Source organism: Scyliorhinus canicula, chromosome 8 (assembly GCF_902713615.1).
Source record: "Scyliorhinus canicula chromosome 8, sScyCan1.1, whole genome shotgun sequence".
Taxonomy (NCBI): Eukaryota; Metazoa; Chordata; class Chondrichthyes; order Carcharhiniformes; family Scyliorhinidae; genus Scyliorhinus; species Scyliorhinus canicula.
This window is the reverse complement of record NC_052153.1, coordinates 159,657,168-159,681,687: the sequence shown is the minus strand read 5'-3', so window position 1 is coordinate 159,681,687 and position 24,520 is coordinate 159,657,168. Positions and strand designations below refer to the sequence as shown.

The 24,520-nt window shown below is 52.1% G+C and overlaps 1 protein-coding gene across 1 annotated transcript in view; it reads left to right on the top strand.

Annotated features, from left to right (window-relative positions):
- The window catches only part of arsb (arylsulfatase B), a 107,198-nt gene that overhangs the window by 43,168 nt on the left and 39,510 nt on the right, over window positions 1–24,520 (top strand). Inside the window, exon 5 of the mRNA XM_038805558.1 lies at window positions 20,513–20,756. Coding sequence (XP_038661486.1) covers window positions 20,513–20,756 — 244 coding nt within the window. The remainder of the gene's footprint in view (window positions 1–20,512; window positions 20,757–24,520) is intronic.

Below are 24,520 nucleotides of genomic sequence, written 5' to 3'. Positions count from 1 at the left end.
GTACAAACCCCCATGGCCAGGTACAAACCCTCATGGCCAGGTACAAACCCCCATGGCCAGGTACAAACCCCCATGGCCAGGTACAAACCCCCATGGCCAGGTACAAACCCCCATGGCCAGGTACAAACCCCCATGGCCAGGTACAAACCCCCATGGCCAGGTACAAACCCCCATGGCCAGGTACAAACCCCCATGGCCAGGTACAAACCCCCATGGCCAGGTACAAACCCCCATGGCCAGGTACAAACCCCCACGGCCAGGTACAAACCCCCACGGCCAGGTACAAACCCCCACGGCCAGGTACAAACCCCCACGGCCAGGTACAAACCCCCACGGCCAGGTACAAACCCCCACGGCCAGGTACAAACCCCCACGGCCAGGTACAAACCCCCATGGCCAGGTACAAACCCTCATTATACAGGTTGAAAATCCCTTATCCAAAATGCTTGGGCCAAGTATGTATCGGATTTTGGAATTTTTCGGATTTCAAAATATACTGCGCATGTGCAGTGTGCGTTGGGAACTACATATGTGCGGAACGTTGGGAACTGCGCATGTGTGGTGTGCATTGGGAACTGCGCATGCGTGATGTGGATTGGGAACTGTGCATGTGTGGTGTGCATGGGAAACTGCACGTGTGGTGTGCATGGGAAACTGCACGTGTGGTGTGCATTGGGAACTGCGCATGCGTGGTGTGCATCGGGGAACTGCGCATGCGTGGTGTGCATCGGGAAACTGCGCATGTGTGGTGTGCATGGGAAACTGCGCATGTGTGGTGTGCATTGGGAACTGTGCATGTGTGATGTGCATTGGGAACTGTGCATGTGTGGTGTGCATTGGGAACTGTGCATGTGTGGTGTGCATTGGGAAACTGCACATATGTGGTGTGCATTGGGAACTGTGCATGTGTGTGCGCATTGGGAACTGTGCATGTGTGCGCGCATTGGGAACTGTGCATGTGTGCGCGCATTGGGAAACTGCATGTGTGGTGTGCATGGGAAACTGCACATGGGTGGTGTGCATTGGGAACTGCGCATGTGTGGTGTGCATGGGAAACTGCGCATGTGTGGGGTGCATTGGGAACTGTGCATGTGTGATGTGCATTGGGAACTGTGCATGTGTGGTGTGCATTGGGAACTGTGCATGTGTGGTGTGCATTGGGAAACTGCACATATGTGGTGTGCATTGGGAACTGTGCATGTGTGTGCGCATTGGGAACTGTGCATGTGTGCGCGCATTGGGAACTGTGCATGTGTGCGCACATTGGGAAACTGCATGTGTGGTGTGCATGGGAAACTGCACATGGGTGGTGTGCATTGGGAACTGCGCATGTGTGGTGTGCATGGGAAACTGCGCATGTGTGGGGTGCATTGGGAACTGTGCATGTGTGGGGTGCATTGGGAATTGTGCATGTGTGGGGTGCATTGGGAACTGTGCATGTGTGGGGTGCATTGGGAATTGTGCATGTGTGGGGTGCATTGGGAACTGCGCATGCGTGGGGTGCATTGGGAATTGTGCATGTGTGATGTGCATTGAGAACTTCACATGTGTGGTGTGCATTGGGAACTGTGCATGTGTGGGGTGCATTGGGAACTGTGCATGTGTGGTATGCATTGGGAACTGTGCATGTGTGATGTGCATTGGGAACTGTGCATGTGTGTGCGCATTGGGAACTGCGCATGTGTGGTGTGCATGGGAAACTGCATGTGTGGTGTGCATGGGAAACTGCGCATGTGTGGTGTGCATTGGGAACTGCGCATGTGTGGTGTGCATGGGAAACTGCGCATGTGTGGTGTGCATTGGGAACTGCGCATGTGTGGTGTGCATTGGGAACTGCGCATGTGTGGTGTGCATGGGAAACTGCGCATGTGTGGTGTGCATTGGGAACTGCGCATGTGTGGTGTGCATGGGAAACTGCACATGGGTGGTGTGCATTGGGAACTGCGCATGTGTGGTGTGCATGGGGAAACTGCGCATGTGTGGTGTGCATGGGAAACTGCGCATGTGGTGTGCATGGGAAACTGCATGTGTGGTGTGCATGGGAAACTGCGCATGTGTGGTGTGCATTGGGAACTGCGCATGTGTGAGGCGCATTGGGAATTGTGCATGTGTGGTGTGCATTGGGAACTGCGCATGCGTGGGGTGCATTGGGAACTGTGCATGTGTGATGTGCATGGAGAACTGCACATGTGTGGTGTGCATTGGGAAACTTCACATGTGGGGTGTGCATGGGAAACTGCATGTGTGGTGTGCATGGGAAACTGCATGTGTGGTGTGCATGGGAAACTGCATGTGTGGTGTGCATGGGAAACTGTGCATGTGTGGTGTGCATGGGAAACTGCACGTGTGGTGTGCATTGGGAACTGCGCATGCGTGGTGTGCATGGGAAACTGCGCATGTGTGGTGTGCATTGGGAACTGCGCATGCGTGGTGTGCATTGGGAACTGTGCATGTGTGGTGCGCTCGAACAAAAGTGCGAGTTTCAGAATTTTTCGGATATGGGGGGCGATTCTCCGATTGCGGGATTGCGCGACGCCAGGATGATGCCATGCCATGTATAAGGAAGTGCGCGCAGTGGCACATACACACCGGGGCCCGACATGGAAGAGCCCGTTGCGCCGCTCCCCACTTCTGGGACAGTGACCTGGAGGCACTTTTGGAGGCAATGGAGGAGCGCTTGGCCATCCTCTTCCCCAGATGTGGACACCGGCAGCAGTGCAGCACCTTGAGGCGTGGATGGCGAGAGGTCGGGGCGGCAGTCAGCACTGTGGGGCATGCCCCCAGATGGGAGACCAGTGGAGGAAGAAACTGCACAGCCTCGCGAGGGTAAGTACCCTGACACCCCCCCCCCCCCCCCCTCCCTGACCACACCCGGGACACATGTGGAACCCCCAACCCCATTGTGTGGGTCGTAGTGTTCCCACCTTGTGATAATGTTGCGTTCATGTGTGCGTCCTGCCAATGTCTGCTGAACCCTGTGCTTCATCATCTTCCCACCCCCCCCACCCTGCCTCCAGTCAATGCCTCAGCTGCACCCCCTGACCATCTATAAGCAAAGGGCACTGGACCTTGCTGGGAGAGCCGCCGGCCGGGAGGTAGCGCTGTGCCAGGTCGGAGGCGAAGCTCCAAGTGAGAATCCACTGTATGCATGCAGTCCTTCAGCCCATCAGTACACCCACCCTCCCTCACACCCCACCGCCTGATACTGCACCACCCCACAGTCCACACCCTCACACCCCACCGCCTGACACTGCACCACCCCCACAGTCCACACCCTCACACCCCACCGCCTGACACTGCACCACCCCCACAGTCCACACCCTCACACCCCACCGCCTGACACTGCACCACCCCCCCCAGTCTACACCCTCACTACCTCACCGCCTGACACTGCACCACCCCCGCAGTCCACACCCTCACACCCCACCGCCTGACACTGCACCACCCCCCCAATCTACACCCTCACTACCTCACCGCCTGACACTGCACCACCCCCGCAGTCCACACCCTCACACCCCACCGCCTGACACTGCACCACCCTCACAGTCCACACCCTCACACCCCACCGCCTGACACTGCACCACCCCCCCAGTCTACACCCTCACTACCTCACCGCCTGACACTGCACCACCCCCACAGTCCACACCCTCACACCCCACCACCTGACACTGCACCACCCCCCCAATCTACACCCTCACTACCTCACCGCCTGACACTGCACCACCCCCGCAGTCCACACCCTCACACCCCACCACCTGACACTGCACCACCCCCACAGTCCACACCCTCACACCCCACCGCCTGACACTGCACCACCCCCACAGTCCACACCCTCACACCCCACCGCCTGACACTGCACCACCCCCACAGTCCACACCCTCGCACCCCACCGCCTGACACTGCACCACACCCACAGTCCACACCCTCACACCCCACCGCCTGACACTGCACCACCCCTACCGTCCACACCCTCACACCCTACCACCTGACCATCAATTCACAAGACATGTGATTGGAAGTGAACAGTGATTTTAATAATCTTACAACAGAGCCTGCCTGCGACGAGATGAACTGGCAGCAGGCTGACGACTGCAAAGCTTTATACTTCCGGTTAATGGGAGGAGCCATGGGCGGAGCCAACGGTGGAGCCCAGTACAAACTCCTCATCTCCCCCTATGGGCTGAGCCGCGCAATGGCTCATATACAGAGCCCACAAGGACACAATACATATACTGGAACACAGTGTGAATTAGTAGGTTTATAATTCACCACACACCCCACCGCCTGACACTGCATCACCCCTACAGTTCACACCCCACCGCCTGACACTGCACCACCCCCCCAATCTACACCCTCAATACCTCACCGCCTGACACTGCACCACCCCCCCAGTCTACACCCTCACTACCTCACCGCCTGACACTGCACCACCACCCCTACAGTTCACACCCCACCGCCTGACACTGCACCACCCCCCCAGTCTACACCCTCACTAACTCACCGCCTGACACTGCACCACCCCTACAGTCCACACCCTCACACCCCACCGCCTGACACTGCACCACCCCCACAGTCCACACCCTCACACCCCACCGCCTGACACTGCACCACCCCCCCAATCTACACCCTCACTACCTCACCGCCTGACACTGCACCACCCCCACAGTCCACATCTCCCACCCCACCGCCTGATACTGCACCACCCCCAGTCCGCACCCTCACAATGCCCCCTCCAGCCTCTCACATACGACCACGGCTTCATCGCGGTCGGCGCCGCACATGCCGGAGAATCCGCCGAGCAGGCAGTAGAGCCGATTCTCCCAGCCCCCCGCTATGTCTGTGGTACCCTGGTGTCTGTGACCCGCCGCCCTCCCATCCTCCTTCTCCACATCCTCCTCCTGATCAGATTCGCTGGCCTCTTCGGCCTCACCTGCTTCCTCCTCCTCCATCACATCGCCCCTCTGTTGGGCGATGTGCTGCACACAACAGGCGACGACGATCTTTCCGACCCTGTCGGGGTAGTACTGCAGAGCACCTCCTGAGCGGTCCAGGCACTGGAACCTCATTTTAATGAGGCCGAAGCACCTCTCCACTACACCCCTGGTTGCTGCATGGGCCTCATTGTACCGGATCTCTGCGTTGGTCTGTGGCCTCCGTATGGGCGTCACCAGCCACGGCCGCAACGGATAACCCCTGTCGCCCAGCAACCAGCCCCTCATCCGGGGTGGGTGACCCTCAAATTGCGGGGATGTAGGACTGCGCCAATATAAAGGCATCATGCACGCTCCCCGGGTACTGGGCGCACACGTGCGTTATTCTCATTCCCTGGACGTTCATCGAATATGTCCCTTTCCTGTTTAGGAAGATGTCCCTGTCCCACGTTGGTGCACGCAGGTTGACGTGCACCCCATCCACGATGCCCTGTACCTTCGGGATGCTGGCCACTGAGGCGAATTGTGATGCCCTGGCAGCCTGGTGCGTGTGGTCCTCCGGGAAGCTGATGTGTTGTGTCGCGACTGCTTAAAGGCCATCGGTGACTGTCTGGATGCACTGGTGCACCGAGGCCTGACTGATACCGCAAAGGCGACTGGAAGGGGCCGGTCATAAAGAAATTCAGGTTGACCGTCACCTCCACCCTCACTGGGAGGGCATGTCCTCCCCCAGTTCCACGTGGTTCCAGGTGCGCCATCAGGTGGCATATATGACCGACCGTCTCTCAGCTCAATCGGAGTCTCCTCCTGCATGCCGCCTCCGTCAGGTCCTCAGAAGAAATGCGGTCCTTGTACACACGGTGACACACGGGACGCCTCCGCCGCCTTGGCACGACCACCTGCTCGTGCTCATCCCCAGGTGACCCATTAGGATCAGTGTTGTCGCCCTCTTCCTGGCCGACGATGTGGAGGTGATCCCCACCCTCCGCCTCCTCTTGGACTTGTTGGGCATGATGGCCTGCAGCAGCAGCGGCTGGCACAGGGCCCTCCACAGCCCCTCCCTCTGCAGCACCCTCACTGAGCCACCTTGCTTATCCGCGACAGATGCCCATCAGAATGGCTTTGTTCATACAGGCATGCACCGTTCCACCTGCCCACAGTCTGTATCCCGCACAGTTCAACCCACCCATCCCCCCCTCCCCCCTCATCGCAGCGCCAGCGGACACAGCCCTTCACTATGCCCTCGATTTGGAAGGGTGTCTTCGCCACCTTCCTGCCACGGCACTCCAGCTGGGGGTCTCAGTCCCGCGGGCAACCGTGGGGTCCCCCCCCCCAACCTGGCAGGATGGTGGCATCATTTTCCCTGCCCCCTCCTCCTTCCCCCTTCTAAATCACCCATCCCCGCTCCCTTCTCCTACCCCATCCCCCCTTCCCTGTACTCCTTTACACAACCCATCCTCCTTAGCCCTGTTGTCGCCCCTCCCCTCCCCCCAAACCACGTCCCCCCCCACCCCCAAAACCATGTCCACTCTCCCCTTCCCCCCCCCCCCCCCCCACCCCAACCATGTCCAGCCTTTCTCTCCACACTGCCCCCCCCCCCCCCCCCCCCCCCCAATGGGGGATCGCAGCAAATGCTTCATGCAGCCCTCCCCCGCTTCATACAGCCGCCGCCACCCACCCGCCATCACCGGCTGTGGACGCTACTTCCTGGTTCCTGGAATGGGCCTGCCTACTCGCCTCCCCCATCCGCTTTGTCAGCCGAATTTATTTAGCAGGGGTGAATGGCGTCGCTGTGACCTGGGGTCATGCCGTCGTGACTTCGGCCCATCCAGGCCTGAGAATAGCGGGGGGCTGGGAGAATCGGCTCTACTGCCTGCCCGGCGGATTCTCCGGCACGTGCGGCGCCGACCGCGATGAAGCCGTTCTCGCCGGTTGGGAGAATGGCTGAATGCCATTGAACCGGCGTCACGTGAAAAACTGCCATGAACAGCGATTCTCCCAGACGGTGCGGCATGGGAGAATCGCCCCCCAGGATGCTCAACCTGTAGTGAACTGCACGGTCATCGTGTATCTTGAGCCTCTTGACCAGATCACTGTTCCTAGGCAACGATTTTAATTTAAGAATTGATCTCTTGCCTGTGGTAATCATTCTGGAGGAATTTGTTGATGAATAATAGCAGGCTAGAAGCTTGAATAATAATGAGGCTGGGTTTCCCGACAACTGTTAAAAAGGAGATTTGTCGTGCACCGGAATCGTGAAGGGTTGTCTAGACGGGTGCGGCAGAACCAATGAGAAGTGCTTCAAGCCTGCAAAAACTGAATCAAAATCATTTTCCTTCATGTCATTCACATACTTGCTTTGAACTTTGTCCTGGAAAATTAGTTCAGACAATGTACCTGAAATACCTTCTGGTGAGTCATCCCTTCCTGCAAATCAGCACAGGAGTTGTTTGTGCATTACGCTAAAAGTGTTCACAAAATAGATCCATCCACATGCTGCTAAACTTAAAAAATTAGCACATGTGCATGGTTCAATCTACCACAAAATATTCCATCTTTAATGTTTAGCCGTGGAGGCAAATATTTTCTCAGGCTCTGAATACGTTGCCTGGCAGTGTCACGTTTTGTTTGATAATGCACCTCTGAAGTGCTCTGGGACCACTTCATTACGTTAAAGGATGCAGAGAGCTTAGAAAACAGTGGCAGGATCAGACACTCAGCATGGATTTATTGGGCTGGATTCTCCATTATTGAGACGATGTCCTCAAGCCGGCATCAAAACCGTGGAGTTTTACTCCTGAAAATCCTGGAAAAAAAGTGACATGAAATCTTTGCCTGCAGGGGGCTAGCAGGGACCCGGAGTAAATCCCGCAGCTTTTGCTGCAGATACGGGCCCCTGCTGGGTCAGAGGCCACGCATGCGCATGTGCTCCATGGCGGACTTGGACCACGGAGCTGGACCTGAAAAAGACCCCCCCCCCCCCCCACCCGATTGGCCGCGGGCCCAACCCTCAAACCCCACACAAGCCCTCCCCGGCTGCCTATAAGGCCCTCCTGGCCTCCGATCATCTCGCCCCCGACCAGGACCCGCAGCCGCCTGGTGAGCATCCCAACTGGCAACAGCAGGTTAGCTCCACGCCGTCGGGAACTCATCCGGTCGGGTCCGAGAATGTCGGAGCGGGCCTCTGGCAATGGCCCCTGGCGGTGCGGCGTACTCCACGGTGACGCCGATTTTCGGTGCCTGGAGAATCTCCGAACCGGCGCCGGGTCTGATTACGGCATCAAACTGGATTCTCCGCCCCGGCGCCAGCCACAATTTCGCCGTTTGGTTGCGGAGAATCCAGCCCATTGTTTTTTTTAATCAATTTAGAGTACCCAATTCACTTTTTCCAATCAAGGGACATTTTAGCGTGGCTAATCCCGGCAGATCTTTGGGTTGTGGGGGCGAAACCCACGTAAACACAGGGAGAATGTGCAAACTTCACACGGACAGTAACCCAGGGCCGTGATGAGACTTGGGACCTCGGTGTCCTGAGGCATCAGTGCTAACCTCTGCCACTGTGCTGCCCTAATCAGCATGGATTTATGAAGGGGAAATCATGCTTGACAATTCTGTTGGAATTCTTCAAGGATGTAACTTGTAGAATTGATGAAGGGGAGCCAGTGGATATAGTATATTAGGACTTTCAGAAGGCTTTTGACGAAGTCACGCATAAAAGATTAGTGTGTGAAATAAAAGCGCATGGGATTAGGGGTGGTGTATTGAGATGGATAGAAAGCAGGTTGTCAGACTGGAAACAAAGAGTAGGAATTAACGGGTCTTTTTCAAATTGGCAGCCAATGACTAGTGGGGTTGTGGTGAATGTACATTGCGTAATTCACACTGTATAGTATTGTGTCCTCTGGGCTCTGTCTGTGAGCCGTTGCGCGGCTCAGCCCACAGGGGGAGATGAGGAGCTCTGCCCTTGTACAGGGCTCTGCCCTTGGCTCCGCCCATGGCCACTCCCACTACCGGAAGTATAAAGTGCTGCAGCCTTGTGAGTCTGCCCTCAGTTCTTCTGGTCGCAGGCAGGCTCAGTTGTAAGTCTATTAAAGCCACAGTTTACTTCGTATTGTGTCTCGAGTGAATTGATGGTCACATCAATTTAATAGACTTAAGAAAACCACTATGGAATCAGCCCTCAAACCTGATCGACTAGAACTCGACCCGCAGGCTGCAGAAGCGAAGGAAATCTTTCTACACTGGCTTTGGTGCTTCAAGGCCTACCTGGCTGCGTCGACTACCTCCGCTACTACAGATGAGCAAAAACTCAGTCTACTGCACGCACAGGTGAGCCATCGCATCTCTACACAACTCAACAGTACCGACTCGTACTCAAAGGCCCTCACTATGCTCGACCGACTATACGTGCGGCCTGTAAACGAAGTCTACGTGTGGCATATTTTCGCTACCCGCCGCCAGCGCCCCGCAGAGTCGCTAGAGGACTACCTGCGCTATCTAAAAGCCCTTGCTCGGGAATGTAACTTTCAGGCTGTAACGGCCTCCCAACATATGGAACTCGCTGTCCGTGATGTGTACGTTGCAGATGTCCGGTCTAATTATGTGTGCCAGTGCCTACTCAAAAAAGGGGCCCAGAACTTGGAGGACACGGTAGCGCTAGCAACCTCAATGGAAGTCGCGTTTCAAAGTTTTAACTCATTCCCCGCGGACCACGCGACCCCAGGATAGGGTATTCATTAGAGCCGAAGTCCAGCGGCTCCGACGTGAGGGAGTCATAGAGGCCAGTAATAGCCCCTGGAGAGCTCAGGTGGTGGTCGGGGGAAAGACCGGGGGAAAGTTCCGGATGGTGGTTGATTACAGCCAAACCATTAACCGGTTCATGCTCCTCGATGCGTACCCCTCCCCAGAATTGCAGACATGGTCAACCAGATCGGCCAGTACCGCATATTCACCACGGTGGATCTGAAGTCTGCATACCACCAGCTCCCAATCCGCCCGGAGGACCGCCACTACACGGCTGTCGAGACAGACGGCCACCTCTTCCATTTCTCCCGGGTCCCCTTTGGCGTCACGAATGGGGTTTTGGTGTTCCAACGAGCGATGGACCGTATGGTGGACCAGTACGGGCTGCGGGCCACATTTCCGTACCTGGATAATGTCACCATCTGCGGCCATGACCAGCAGGACCACGATGCCAACCTCCACCAATTTCTCCAGATCGCCCAGAAACTCAATCTCACGTATAACATGGAGAAATGCGTTTTCCAATGTAGCCATCCTCGGCTGTGTCGTGGAAAACAGAGTCCTGGGCCCTGACCCGGACTGTATGTCCCCCTCCTACAGCTCCAGCTCCCTCTCCCTCATTGTCCCAGGGCCCTCAAGAGGTGCCTGGGATTCTTCTCCTATTACGCCCAGTGGTCCCCCAGTATGCGGACAAAGCCCACCCACTATTTAAGGCCACACTCTTTCCTCTGTCAGCCGAGGCTCGCCAGGCCTTCACCTGCATCAAGGAGGACATCGCCAAAGCGGCCATGCGGGCGGTGGATGAATCCGTCCCCTTCCAGGTGGAGAGCGATGCCTCAGAGGTCGCTCTCGCCGCCACTCTGAATCAGGCAGGGAGACCAGTAGCTTTCTTCTCCCGAACCCTCTCCGCTTCAGAACTTCGACACTCCTCAGTCGAAAAAGAAGCTCAAGCCATCGTGGAAGCTATACGGCACTGGAGGCACTACCTCGCAGGTAGGAGGTTTACCCTCCTCACCGACCAGAGATCGGTTGCCTTCATGTTCGACAACTCGCAAAGGGGCAAAATAAAAAACGATAAAATCTTGAGGTGGAGGATCGAACTCTCCACCTATAATTATGACATCATATATCGGCCGGGGAAGCTCAACGTGCCCCCAGATGCCCTGTCCCGCGGCACATGCGCCAGCGCGCAAGACGACCGATTACAGGCTATCCACAATGACCTCTGCCACCCGGGGGTCACCCGGCTCGCCCACTACATCAAGGCCCGCAATCTGCCTTTCTCCACCGAGGTGGTAAAAGCCATCACCAGGGATTGCCCGATCTGCGCGGAGTGCAAACCGCACTAATATAGACAAGACAAGGCCCACTTGGCAAAGGCTTCCCGGCCCTTTGAACGCCTGAGCATCGATTTCAAAGGGCCACTCCCCTCGACCAATCGAAATGTGTACTTCCTCAATGTCATAGACACATTTTCCCGTTTGCTATCCCATGCCCCGATATGACCTCCCATACAGTCATCAGAGCCCTGCACAGTGTCTTCACCCTGTTCGGCTTCCCCAGCTACGTACACAGCGACAGGGGTTCGTCCTTCATGAGCGACGAGCTGTATCAGTACCTGCTCGACAAGGGCATCGCCACAAGCAGGACTACCAGCTATAATCCCAGGGGGAACGGGCAGGTGGAGAGTGAGAGCGAGACGGTCTGGAAGACCGTCCTACTGACCCTACGGTCCAGGAATCTCCCAACCTCCCACTGGCAGGAGGTCCTCCCCGACGCGCTCCATGCAATTAGGTCCCTCCTGTGCACTGCCACTAACCAGACCCCTCACGAGCGATTATTTGTTTTCCCTAGGGGCACTACCACGGGGGCTTCGCTCCCATCTTGGTTGAGGACACCGGGCCCGGTTCTCCTCCGGAAGCACGTCCGGACACATAAAACAGACCCACTGGTAGAGAGGGTACTACAGCTACACTTGAACTTACACTACGCCTTTATAGAACACCCCGACGGCCGTCAGGACACTGTTTCCCTCTGGGACCTGGCGTCCGCAGCATCTACCACCACCACCACCGCCGAGGTACCCCTCACACTACACCCCACCTGACCCCCCGCGCCTACATGTTTCCTGCGCCCCCCCTTCGCCCGTTGCACCAGTCAGGAATGCAGCTCTGAACGAACCACCCCCGGAGTCCACCCTCAGATCCACACCACCCAGCCACCCGAAGAGGCTGCAACCCCGGTGCTCCGCCGATCCCAAAGGACGACTCGGCCACCGGATCGGCTCAACTTGTAGACCCGTCACCCCCGCCGGACTTGATTTTTTTACAGGGGGTGAATGTACATTGCGTAATTCACACTGTATAGTATTGTGTCCTTGTGGGCTCTGTCTATGAGCCGTTGCGCGGCTCTGCCCACAGGGGGAGATAAGGACCTTGTACAGGGCTCCGCCCATGGCTCCGCACATGGCTCCGCCCATGGCCACTCCCACTACCGGAAGTATGAAGTGCTGCACCCTTTGAGCCTGCCCTCAGTTCTTCTGGTCACAGTTGTAAGTCTATTACAGCCACAGTTTACTTCCTATCGTGTCTCGAGTGAATTGATGGTCACATCAGGGTTACCACAGGGATCGGTGTTAGGACCTCAGCTATTCACAATATATATTGATAATTCAGATAAGGGAGCAAAATGTCATATCTCCCAACGGGTCTGCTCCGCCATTCAATCACGGCTGATACTTTCGCCCTTAAACGTTCCTCATACGACATGTTCTTCATTCCAGGGATCATTCTTGTGAACCTCCTCTGGACCCTTTCCAAGGGCAGCACATCCTTCTTAGATACGGGACCCAAAACTGCTCACAATACTCCAAATGGGGTCTGACCGGAGCCTTGTACTGCCTCAGAAGGACATCCCTGGTCTGAGGGGGGATCTCATAGAAACTTATAAAATTGCAGCAGGACTGGACATTGTAGGAAGGATGTTCCCGATGGTGAGTGTGTCCAGAACCAGAGGGCACAGTCTGAGGATACGGGGTAGACCATTTAGAACAGAGATGAGGAGAAATTGCTTGACCCAAAGAGTGGTGAGCCTGTGAAATGTGTCATCGCAGGAAGTAGAGTCCAAAACGTAGTATGGTTTATAGAAGCAGTCAGATATAGCACACAGGGGATCAAAGGATATGGGGAAAGTGGGTCAGGCTATTGAGTTGGATGATCAGCCATGATCATAATAAATGGCAGAGTGGGCTTGAAGGGCCGAATGGCCTCCTCCTGCTCCTTTTTTTTTTCCATATTTCTAAATGTTTCTTCTGACATTAGAACAATTGACCTTCAGTGATTTTGATGAAGCACTCCTGGTGCAATATGCATTGACTGTCACTAGATGTCCTGAGCATACTATGAAAATGCTCCACAAAGAAGCATTTACTGGAGTGAATTTGTGACATCTGGTGGCATAGAGGTGATGCTCGGCTGTGTTCCCCGTTGGTGAGCTGCAGCTATCTGTTCAGATCACTGTTCCCAATTTTACAAAAAGGCCTTTTTGCATGAATGTACAGTGCAGATAGATGATGTATTTTTAGACAGCACCTTTATAATTTTATGATTACTGGCCCATTGCTATGCATTGTGGCCCAACGATTATAGCTCATTTTATGCTGCATTTGACTAACTGGTAAAGTCATGGTAAAACATGGGCCTGGGAGTTTCTGCATGGTTTTTATGTAATTACGGATTGTAATTCTGCTTCCACAAAAGCTGTACTGTTCTCAATCAAGCCCTGTGCACAACACTGTCTGCCACTGTTGCCAACAGGGAGACGGCGGCTATGTACAAAGACAGTGCGTGGTGAGGGGATGGTAATATCTTTACTCTTTCTTCAACAAGAATCCAATGTCACCAGGCAGCCAGGCCTGCTGTACTCACTCATATTGCTTCAATTACAACATTATTTTTCTCTGCTATGAAAGCGTGATACAAAGCATTTCCTTTCTTTTTGACAACATGTATGCCTTTGTGAACTCTAGAATTGACTGTTCTCCTCAGCCCGATCCCATCTCTCGTTCCCACATCTCCAGTTTTACTCAGCCTCCAGTCACTTAGCCCTAAACTCTAGAGTTTCCTCACTAAACCCCTCATCCTCCTCCTCTCTCCACATACACACACACACACACACACACACACACACACACACACACACACACACACACCCCCTCCCACCTACCTCTGACCAAATGCTTGGTCACCACCGTAATAATCTCCTTTTGTAGTTTGGTGTTAAAACTCGTTTGACGTAAATATTGCCACAATCCCAGAGGTCCATAGGCTGCTCGCCCCTTTTGAGAGGGCGAGCTAACTGGTGGTGATTTAACCCGAGGGTCACCACACCTCGGGCAAAGGGCGAGGTTGAGAAGGTTATTCATGAATAACCTCAGCCTGCACGGGAATTGAACCCAAACTGTTGGCCTCGCTCCGTATCACGAACCAGCCGTCCTGCAAACTGAGCCAAGCGACCCCCTGACCTTGAAACATTTTACTCCGTTAAAGGTGACGTATAAATGCGAGTTGTTTTAGGTTTGATTCCCGACCTGGGTTTCTGTCTGTGTGGAGTCTGCACATTCTCCCCGTGTCTGCGTGTGTTTCCTCCGGGTGCTGTAGTTTCCTCCCATAGTCCAAAGATGTGCAGGTTACGTGGATTGGCCATGATAAATTGTCCTTAGTGTCGAAAACGGTTAGACTGGGTTTCGGGGATAGGGTGGAGGTGTGGGGTGCTCTTTCCAAGGGTCGGCGCAGACTCGATGGGCCGAATGGCCTCCTTCGGCACTGTAAATTCTATGTTTTAAGTGGAATATACGCATTGGATAATTTGTTATCTTTCGGTTATTTATTACAACCTGGAATATCCTTCCATCAGCTATGTAATTGTTCTTTCCTTTTATCACGCTGTGTGTTGGCAGCCTTACCATCGCTGTAATGGAATTTTAGTAAAGCTTTGTCTCGATATTTCAGCATGGGGGTGAAACCTCTTTCTGTATGAAGATGACCAGCGAAAGAATCCATGGGCGGGATTCTCTCAGCCCAGGGTAGGGCCGGAGAATCCCTGTGACCAGCGCCAATCGCGCCCCGTCGCCCTGACGCCGCCATGCGATTCTCCGCAGAGCCATGTAAACAACATCCACCGCCCTCCCCTCATCAATCATCTTTGTCACCTCCTCCTCAAAATACTCAATCAAGTTAATGAGGCACGACCTCCCCTCACAAACCATGCTGTCTGTCACTTAGTCCATTTGTTTCCAAATGGGTATAAATCATGTCCCTGAGAATTCTCTCCAATTATTTACCTACTATCGACGGGACGCTCATCGGCCTATAGTTTCCAAGATTATCCCTGCTACCTTTCTTAAACAGCGGTACCACATTAGCTATTCTGCAGTCTTATGGAATCTCACCTGTAGCCAATGAGGATACAAAGATGTCAGTCAAAAGCCCAACAATTTCCTCCTTTGCTTCCCTCAGTAATCTGGGATAAATCCCATCTGGCCCAGGAGGCCTACCTACCTTAATATCTTTTAAAAGACCCAATATCTCTTCCTTTTAGACCATAAGACATGAGAGCAGAATTAGGCCACTCAGCCCATCGAGTCTGCTCCGCCATTCTATCATGGCTAATAGTTTCTCAACCCATTCTCCTGCCTTCTCCCCATAACCCCTGATCCCCTTATTAATCAAGAACCTATCTATCTCTGTCTTAAAGATACTCAGTAATTTAGCCTGTACAGCCTTCTGCAGCAAGGGTTCCACGGATTCACCACCCTCTGGCTGAAGAAATTCCCTCTCATCTCTGTTCTAAAGAATCGTGCCTTTAGTCTGAGATGGTGTCCTCTGGTTCTAGTAATTCCTACAAGTGAAAACATCCTCTCCACGTCCACTCTATCCAGGCCTCACAGTATCCTGTAAGTTTCAATAAGATCCCCCCCTCATCCTTCTAAACTCCAACCAGTACAGACCCAGAGTCCTTAACCGTTCCTCATACAACAAGTTCTTCATTCCAGGGATCATTCTTCTGAACCTCCTCTGGACCCTTTCCAAGACCAGCACATCCTTCCTTCGATACGGGGCCCAAAACTGCTCTTATTACTCCAAACGGGGAGTGACCAGAGCCTTATACAGCCTGAGAAGCACCTCCCTGGTACTTCTGGCACCTTTTCGATGTTAACATGATCCAGACTGTCCACACCCCCTACCCAAGAATCATCTTTCACAAAGTCCCTTTTCTTTGGTGAACACTGATGCAAAGTACTCATTTTGTACCTCGCCCATTTCTTCTGGCTCAACACATGGGTTCCTCCCACTGTCCTTAAGTGGGCCAATCCTTTCCCTGGCCACCCTCTTGCTTTTTATATATGAACTGCGGGGAGTTTTAAAAGACTTTTATGCTAAATATTCTCCTTGGGTTGAGAGTGCACCTTTATCTGCCCAATATCCAGATAAGTATAATGGTACCCTAGCGCCTGAGAATCCTTAAAATAAATGGGATGTATTGAGACACCACAAAATGGTGGTGTCTTTTGTAAGCAGCAGAATGTGCATTTTTATCAAACTGAGGCTCAAAAGGTAAATACATTTGTTGAACATTGGCAAAAGCAGAGTTTTCAGTATAAAGAGTATATTTGTAGTAATTGCAATCTATACTTGTAGCAATTACATTTTTTATAATTCTACTTCTGTCAAAAATAGCAAAGATGCTGCTCCTGTGCTAACCCACAAAACAAAATGACCTTTAAATCGTGCTTTCTCCCATCCATAGCAAAATGCTACCATGGAGCCTCTGACTAATTAGTCCTCTAACTCCACTGGCTCCAGACCCTTCCTCCTGCAATTAAGCATGGATGTCGCAAACATTCTTGGGAAGAAATGCTGGAATAAAGGATGTTGAAAACCACATAATTGTCTCGCCCAGCTGCCAATGAAAACAAAATCTTTTGACATCCCATGGGGATCATTTTAATCATAGAGTTTGGATTGAATGAAATGACTAGATCCATTATTCCTTTCCCGATATTTCAATCAATCTGCGGCCACAGAACATCCATTTCTCCAGGCAGCTATGTGAGACTGTCACTTTGGAAGAATTGACAGCGAAGCCCTGCACTCAATAAATATTAACATGTTAAATAGTTTATGCTAGACAGGAATGAACTCTGGTCACATATTAATGCATGTGGCATACCAGACCATAATTACTCTCCCTGCATCTTGATAAGTCAGCTAACCATATTAAACACTTCCACTCATGTGCACTGTCAGCAAGTAAGGAACCAATAAGTAATCTATTACAGATGAAGATGCTGGAATTGTGCGATACAATCCTCAATGCTTTGAAAATAACATATTGTTAACATGCTCGCTCACACCTACTTTAACTCTCACATGGCAAACTGATGCTTGAGAGTGGCGAGCAACAGGAGGGCTCCAGACTATTGAACGGGCCGAGCACAGGAAAACTATAGATCTATACAAAAATAAAGAATGTTTTAAAAAATAAACAAGTGCTGTTCCTCAGCAGGAAGGTGTAGTGTGGCATTTAGCTACAGAGGCAGAGGGTTTCTCACTTGATAGCTCTTCTGTCCGAAGTCAGCTAAACTCGACCCTGACAACACTAGACTTGCATAGAAAATAGAAAAGAGTAGGCCAATGGGCAGCATGGGCTGCCTCACAGCTCCAGGGTCACGGGTTCAATTCCAGCCTTGGGTGACTGCTCCCCGTGTCTGCTTGTTTCCCTCTCACAATTCAAAGAAGTGCAGGTTAAGTGGATTGGCCTTGCTAAATTGCGTCTTGGTGTCCAAAAGGTTAGATGGGGTTACTGGGTCACGGGGATAGGGTGAGGCATGGGCTTAAGTAGTGTTGTTCTTTCCAAGGGCCGGTGCAGACTCTATGGGCTGAATGGCCTCCTTCTGCACTGTAAATTCTATGATCATGACCTTTGAACCTGCTCCACCATTCATTATGATCATGGCTGATCATCAAATTCAATACCTGATCCCACCTCGTCTCCCCCCCCCCCCCCCCACCCCACCCCCGCTATCCTTTGATCCCTTTAGCCCCAAGAGATGTATCTAATTCCTCCTTGAAATCACACATGTTTTGGCCTCAACTACTTTGTTGCAGCGAATTCCACAGGTTATCCACTCTCTGGGTGAAGAAATTTCTCCCCACCTCAGTCCTAAAAGGTTTATCCCTTGTATTCAAACTATTGTCATAATATACATCCATGTATATGATGGATTGCAGACAGGCAGTGATTGACACACAGGATGACCAGTAAGCACACAGAACACAGCAGCCAATCACCAGACTGGACACGACCACTATAAAGCCAGAGGGCACCAGTTTTCCCACTCTCTCGGGATCCAGCCTCTGAGACAGTCAGAGCTCGTGAGCATAGCCAGTGCAAACACCAGTCAGTAAGTCTGGTCAGGCTCGCCTCAGGTCTCCATAGTCTCAGCATAGTGTCAACCCACAGTTAAACATGTAAAATAGTTAGATGTTAAATAAAATCGTGTTGCATCTCATCAAGTGTTGGAAGCCTGTCTCTCTCTACACTGCATCAAACGCAGTCCACATACACCCAGCGGGCCCAACACATCAACTGTGACCCCTAGTTCTGGATTCCCCCACCATTGGGGACATTCTTTTTGAATCTACCCTGTCTAATCTTGTTAGAATTTTATAAGTTTCTATGAGATCCCCTCTCACTCTTCTAAACTCCAATGAATATAATCCTAACCGATTTAATCTCTCCTCAAATGACAGTCCTGCCATCCCAGGAATCAGCCTGGTAAACCTTTGCTGCACTCCCTCCATAGCAAGAACATCCTTCCTCAAATAAGGAGACCAAAACTGAACACTATATTCCATGTGTCTCTCCTCTTATTTAAAAAAAATAAATTTAGAGTACCCAATTCATATTTTTCCAGTTTAGAGGCAATGTAGCGTGGCCAATCCACCTACCCTGCACATCTTTGGGTAATGGAGCAATGCTATCCACTGACTGTTGCAAGGAATGTATCTACATGAATGTCTACATTAGTTTGAGGGCAGAAGAGGTGCCTGCTTCTTTTTCTGTCGGTCGGGAAAGCACGTAGAAGAGAATTGGGTCTTTGATGGGAAAATAGAGCTTTGCAATCCATCCTGACTAAACTTTAAATTATTTTTTTTTATTAATTTACAATACACTGGCTAGGCCAGCATTTATTGCCCATCCTGTAAATTAATTTTAAAAAGAGGTTATGTTTTAAGGAGGGTCTTAAAGAATGAGAAGGAAATGGAGAGACACCGAGGTTTAAGAAGGGCATTCCAGAGATTGGGGCCTAGATGCCTGAAGGCACAGCTGCCAGAGGTATCCATTGGTTCCTAAGTTTTTTTTTTTTATAAATTTAGATTACCCAATTATTTTTTCCAATTAAGGGGCAATTTAGCGTGGCCAATCCACCTACTCTGCACATTTTTGGGTTGTGGGGGCGAAACCCACGCAGACACAGGGAGAATGTGCAAACTCCACACAGACAGTGACCCAGAGCCGGGATCGAACCTGGGACCTCAGCGCCGTGAGGCGGTTGTGCTAACCACTTGGCCACCGTGCTGCCCTATTGGTTCCTAAATTGAGAGAGTGTAGAGTTCTAGGTGGATTAGGAGACTGAAGCAAGTTACAAAAATAAGGAGTTGAGACCCGGGAGGGATTTGAACACGCAGATAAGAATTTTGAAACTTGAGGTTTTGGTTGACAGGAAGCCATTCATCGTAGGTCAGCCGGCAGAGGGTTGATGGGTGAATGGGATGCAGGTTAGAATATGAGCAGCAGAATTTTGTATAGGCTTGTGTTTCTGTCGGGTGAAAAGTTGGAAGCTGGCCAGATGAGCATTGGCACGTTGGAGCCTGAAGGTAATAAAACCGTGGGGTGGGAGTTACTGACGCGGGGGCAGGGATAAGTGATATTACAGAGATTTGTCTTTGTGATGGAGAAGGTCTCGAATCAGATGCTCAGATCTGGGCAGATCCAGGTTAAAGCTGGAGTCTGGATTAGCCTGTCACAGCGGCTAGTGAGGAAAATGGAATTTGTGACGAGGGAAAGGAGTTTGCGGCAGAGGCAAAATGCAATGTCTTCCGACTCCCCCCATGTTGAAATAGAGGGAATTGTGACTTTTCCAAGACTGAATACTGAATCGACAGTCTGACAACACAGAGGCAATGGAAGGATGCAGGGGGGGTAGTGGTGAGCATTCAGATGTGATATTAAACTGTGACCCCCATCTGGTAGACATTAAAGATGCTCAAGAGGAGCATGAAGTTCTCGTGTTGTGGTGGACAACATTCTTCTCCCAGTCAACACCACCAAGAAACAGATTAGTTGGTCAGTCCTTTCATTTGCTTTTTGCCGTGTCTAACTGGGTGTAAATTCGATATTGCACTTGCCCGAATAACAGTGACAACACATCAAAAACAGTCACTGGATGCAGAGTGTGTTTTGAGACGTGCCAAGAGTGTGAAAGGCATTATAGGCAGACGTTCAATGGTGTTAAATTATTTGAATTATCCAATAATTTAAGTTCAACAATGTAAATAACAATGCAGGAACATTTTGAATCAACAGCATTTGAATTAAATAGCTTTGAACGCAGAATAAACATTTAAACAAGCCGTTTTCTTTCCTGTATGTTTTCTTATTTAATTCTGTGCTATTGTGATTTTGCAAAACAGGATGTTTCAGACGAAGGGAGTGGCTTAATTTGCAGCAGTTCATCTCTGGGACTTCATTTTTTTTCTCTTCTCCCTTTTCAGACAATGGAGGTCAGACCTTGGGAGGTGGCAATAACTGGCCCCTGCGAGGAAGGAAGTGGACGCTGTGGGAAGGAGGTGTCCGCGGAGTGGGTTTCGTCACTAGCCCCCTGCTGAAGCAGAAGGGCAAAGTTAATCGAGAGCTCATTCACATCTCTGACTGGCTCCCTACTTTAGTGTCTTTGGCCAAAGGATCAACTCATGGCACCAAACCACTGGATGGCTTTGATATGTGGAAAACTATCAGGTAACGTGTAACCAGGGTTACAGAACTAAAAATAATTTGTACTGTTTTGAGCGAGCTGGGTCAAAATCCTGGAACTCCCTCCTTAACAGCACTGTGGGTGTGCCATATGGTCTGCAGTGGTTCAAGAAGGCAGCCCACCACCACTTTCTCGAGGGCAATAAATGCTGGCTGCTATAGCCAGCGACGCCCACATCTGTAAATGAATTTTTAAAAATCTAGGATTCTGTAAATGAGACTGGGGTAATTCTTATTATTAATCAGTAATCTTAACAGTAAAGGACTTCCGGTGGCAGCCATGGAGTGAGTGGTTGCACACATGGCAGCTCCGGCTCGATGCTGTTGGTTTGGGCACTTTATACCCATTAGTGGGGTAGCTCTGGCAGGAAGGTGCTGCAGAAGGTGAAGAGAGAGCGGTTCTCCCTGAGATTGGTGGGTCTACTGGCTACCAAACCCGGCAAAAAAACAGTTAAAGACCTGACTAAGGAATTGGAGGGGACCTGAGGCGCATCAACAATTGCGAAAATGGCGGAAGGGGGGAAGGATCGAGGCCAGTGGGAAAGGCCCAGATGCAACAGTTGATGGCCTTCATCAAAGATGAATTTCGAAAGCAAAGGATGGGGACTGGAGGCAATTGAGGGAGCAGTAGCAACCTCTGCGAGGGTTGATGGACCGAGTAGAAAAGTGCCTTCTTTAAAAATTCATTTACGGGATGTGGGCATCGCTGGTTTGGCCAGCATTTATTGCCCGTCCCTTCCGAAGGTGGTGGTGAGTTGCCTTCTTGAACCGCTGCAGCCCTTGAGGTGTAGGTACACCCACAGTGCTGTGAGGGAGTTCCAGGATTTTGCCCCAGCGACAGTGAAGGAACGGCGATATGTTTCCAAGTCAGGGTGGTGAGTGACTTGGAGGGGAACCTCCAGGTGGTGGGGTTCCCAGGTATCTGCTATTCCTAGGTATCCTAGATGGTGGCAAGCTTTGGGGGGGTCAGGAGGTGAGTCCCTCACCATGGGATTCCTAGCCTTTGAGCTGCCATGGAAGCCACAATATTAATGTGGCTAGTCCAGTTCAGTTTCTGATTAATGGTAACCCCTCCCCCACCCAAGATGTTGATTGTGGGGGATTTAGCGATGGTAATGCCATCGAATGTCAAGGGGCGATGATTAGATCCTCTCTTGTATGAGGTGGTATTGCCTGGCATTTGTGTGGCGCGAATGTAACTTGCCACTTGTCACCTCAAGCTTGGATATTGTCCTGCATTGGAACATGGACTGCTTCATTATCTGAGAAGTCACGAATAGTGCTGAATATTGCGCAGTCATCTGCGAACATCCCCACTTCTGATCCTGTGGTGGAAGGGAGGTCATTGGCAAAGCAGCTGAAGATGTTTGGGCCAAGGACACTACCCTGAGGGTTTGTGGGGGCCAAGAACGTGCGAGACCCAATGGGTGGGAAGATATGTGATAGTGAGTGGGGTGCTGGAGGGGACACCGGTGGTGCTAGCCAGCGTAAATGCGTCGAATTGGGATGATGTGGGATTTGTGAAGGGTTTGCTGAGAGCGATCCCTGATCTGGATATTTGATTATGGGGGGGGGGAATTTTAATTGTGTGATGGAACCAAGGGTGGACAGGTCGAGCCCCATGTCAATGGGACGGAGTATGCGGGAATTGTGATGTCTAATCATGTGCCGCATTGGCTGGAGATAAGGTTAAGCAAGGGGCAAGTTCAGAGGCCGGGATGGAGGCTCGATTCGGGTTTGTTGGCAGATAAGGAGTTCTGTGAAAAGGTGAGGTCAGCAATCGGGGAGCATGTGGAATTCAATCAGAACAGGAAGGTGTCGGCGGCCACGTTCTGGGAGATGTTGATCCGAGGGGAAATTATCTTGTTCAAGGAACACAGAGACAGGAGGGCGAAGGAGGAGCCTGGATGGCTGTTGGATGAGATAGTCGTGCAGGACAGGAGATACGCTGGGGGCCCCTCCAAAGAGTTGCTTTGGAGAGGAAGAGGTCGCAGGGACAGTTCAATAGGTTGATGATGGGGAGGGCACTGGGCAGCTAAGGAAGGTGAGAGGGGTGGAATACGAATCTGGGGAGAAGACAAGCTGCATGCTGACCCACCGGCTGAGGAGGCAGGCTGTGTCCAGGGAAATGTTGAAGGTGCGAACGGAGAGGGGGGGCAGTTAGTCTCTGAGCCGGGGAAGATAAATGAGGTGTTCCGGAGGTTACTATGCAAAGCTATGCCAGATGGGGAGGAAGGTGACATGGGCAATTTCAGGATGGATTGGAGTTTCTATGGTTGGAGGAAGAGAAGGGGCAGGCATTGGAGGAGCTGTTGGGACTGAGGGCGGTGATTGACAGCATTAGGGGGATGAAGTCGGGGAAGGCTCCAGCGCCGGATGGCTTTCCGAGGGAGTTGGAGGGGATGGCGGTGTTGATGCCACAGGTATAAGCCGGGGGAGATGGATGGGATGCACACGAAGTGGAGAGAGGTGGGGGGTGGTGAAGGTGAGGGATTTGTGGAAGGGCAGACTGTGGGATTGGATGAGGTGTGGGAGAGGTTTGATCTGCTGAGGAGGAGTGAATTTAGGTACATGCAGGCAAGGGACTGTGCAAGAAAGGAGTGGAAGGCATTTCCCAGGTTGCCAGGGTACACCCTATTGGAGGAACTGCTGCTCTCTGATGGGTCGGGAGAGGGTAGGATTGGGGACGTATATGGGTGCTTGGGCGGGGGGAGGGAGGGTGGAGGTGAGGATTAGGAGGAGTTGGGGGGGGGGAAATAGACTGGGATCTGTGGAGGGGCAATGCGTAGGGTGAATTCAACCTCCTCTTGCGCGAGGACGAGCTTGTTCAAGGTAGTTCATAGGTTGCATATGACCCGGGCGAGGATGAAGTCGGGTCTTTCAAGGGATGGCCGACGAGTGCGAGAAGTGTGGGCGAGGACCAGCGAATCATGCGCACATGTTCTGGAGCTGTGAGAAGCTGGTTAGATACTGGGAAGCGGTGTTTGTAGCATCTCCTGTAGGAAGGTCACCTTAGCCTTCAAACTCAGATGTGCAAAAACTCGGGACCTCTTAAATCAGCCAATTGAACCCCGGACCTTCCAAGTTACAATTCTTACCAGAGGCTTACCTCCGGAGCATTCCCCTCTACAATCCGCGATCGTACCCCTCCGGCTCTGCCTCCTCTAAGACCACCCTAAATCAGGTACAATCAAGATGACCCGTCTCTCCATCCATGACTACGCTCCATCTCCAACCCTGCCACTCCCATCTCCCCTTCCTCCCTCTTCTCTCCCCCCCCCCCCCCCCCCCCCCAACCTTGCCACCTCTCACGGCCTCCTCCCCCACCTCACCTCCGTGCACCACATTACCTGCCAGCGTGGCAGCTCCCACTCGAAGGACATTATCTGAAATTGTGGGGGTGGAGATCAGGCCGGACCCAATGGTGGAGATGTTTGGGGTATCGGAAAACCCGGAGCTGATGCCGGGAAGGGGGCCGGGCCGATGTGGTGGCCTTCGCTTCTCTAATTACTCGGCTGAGTTGGAGGTCGGATACGCCGCTGGAGATGGCGGCCTGACTGTGGGGCTTGTATAACTTCCTCCAGTTGGCAAAGATCACATTTGAGTTGAAAGGGTCGGAGGAGAGCTTCAGGACACGGTGGGGGATGATCATCACGATGTTTGAGGAATGGTTCGTCGCAGGGGATGGGAGGGGGTAGGGGATAAAAAGGGGGAAAATTGTACAAACTGTGGAGTGTGTTGTGTATGAT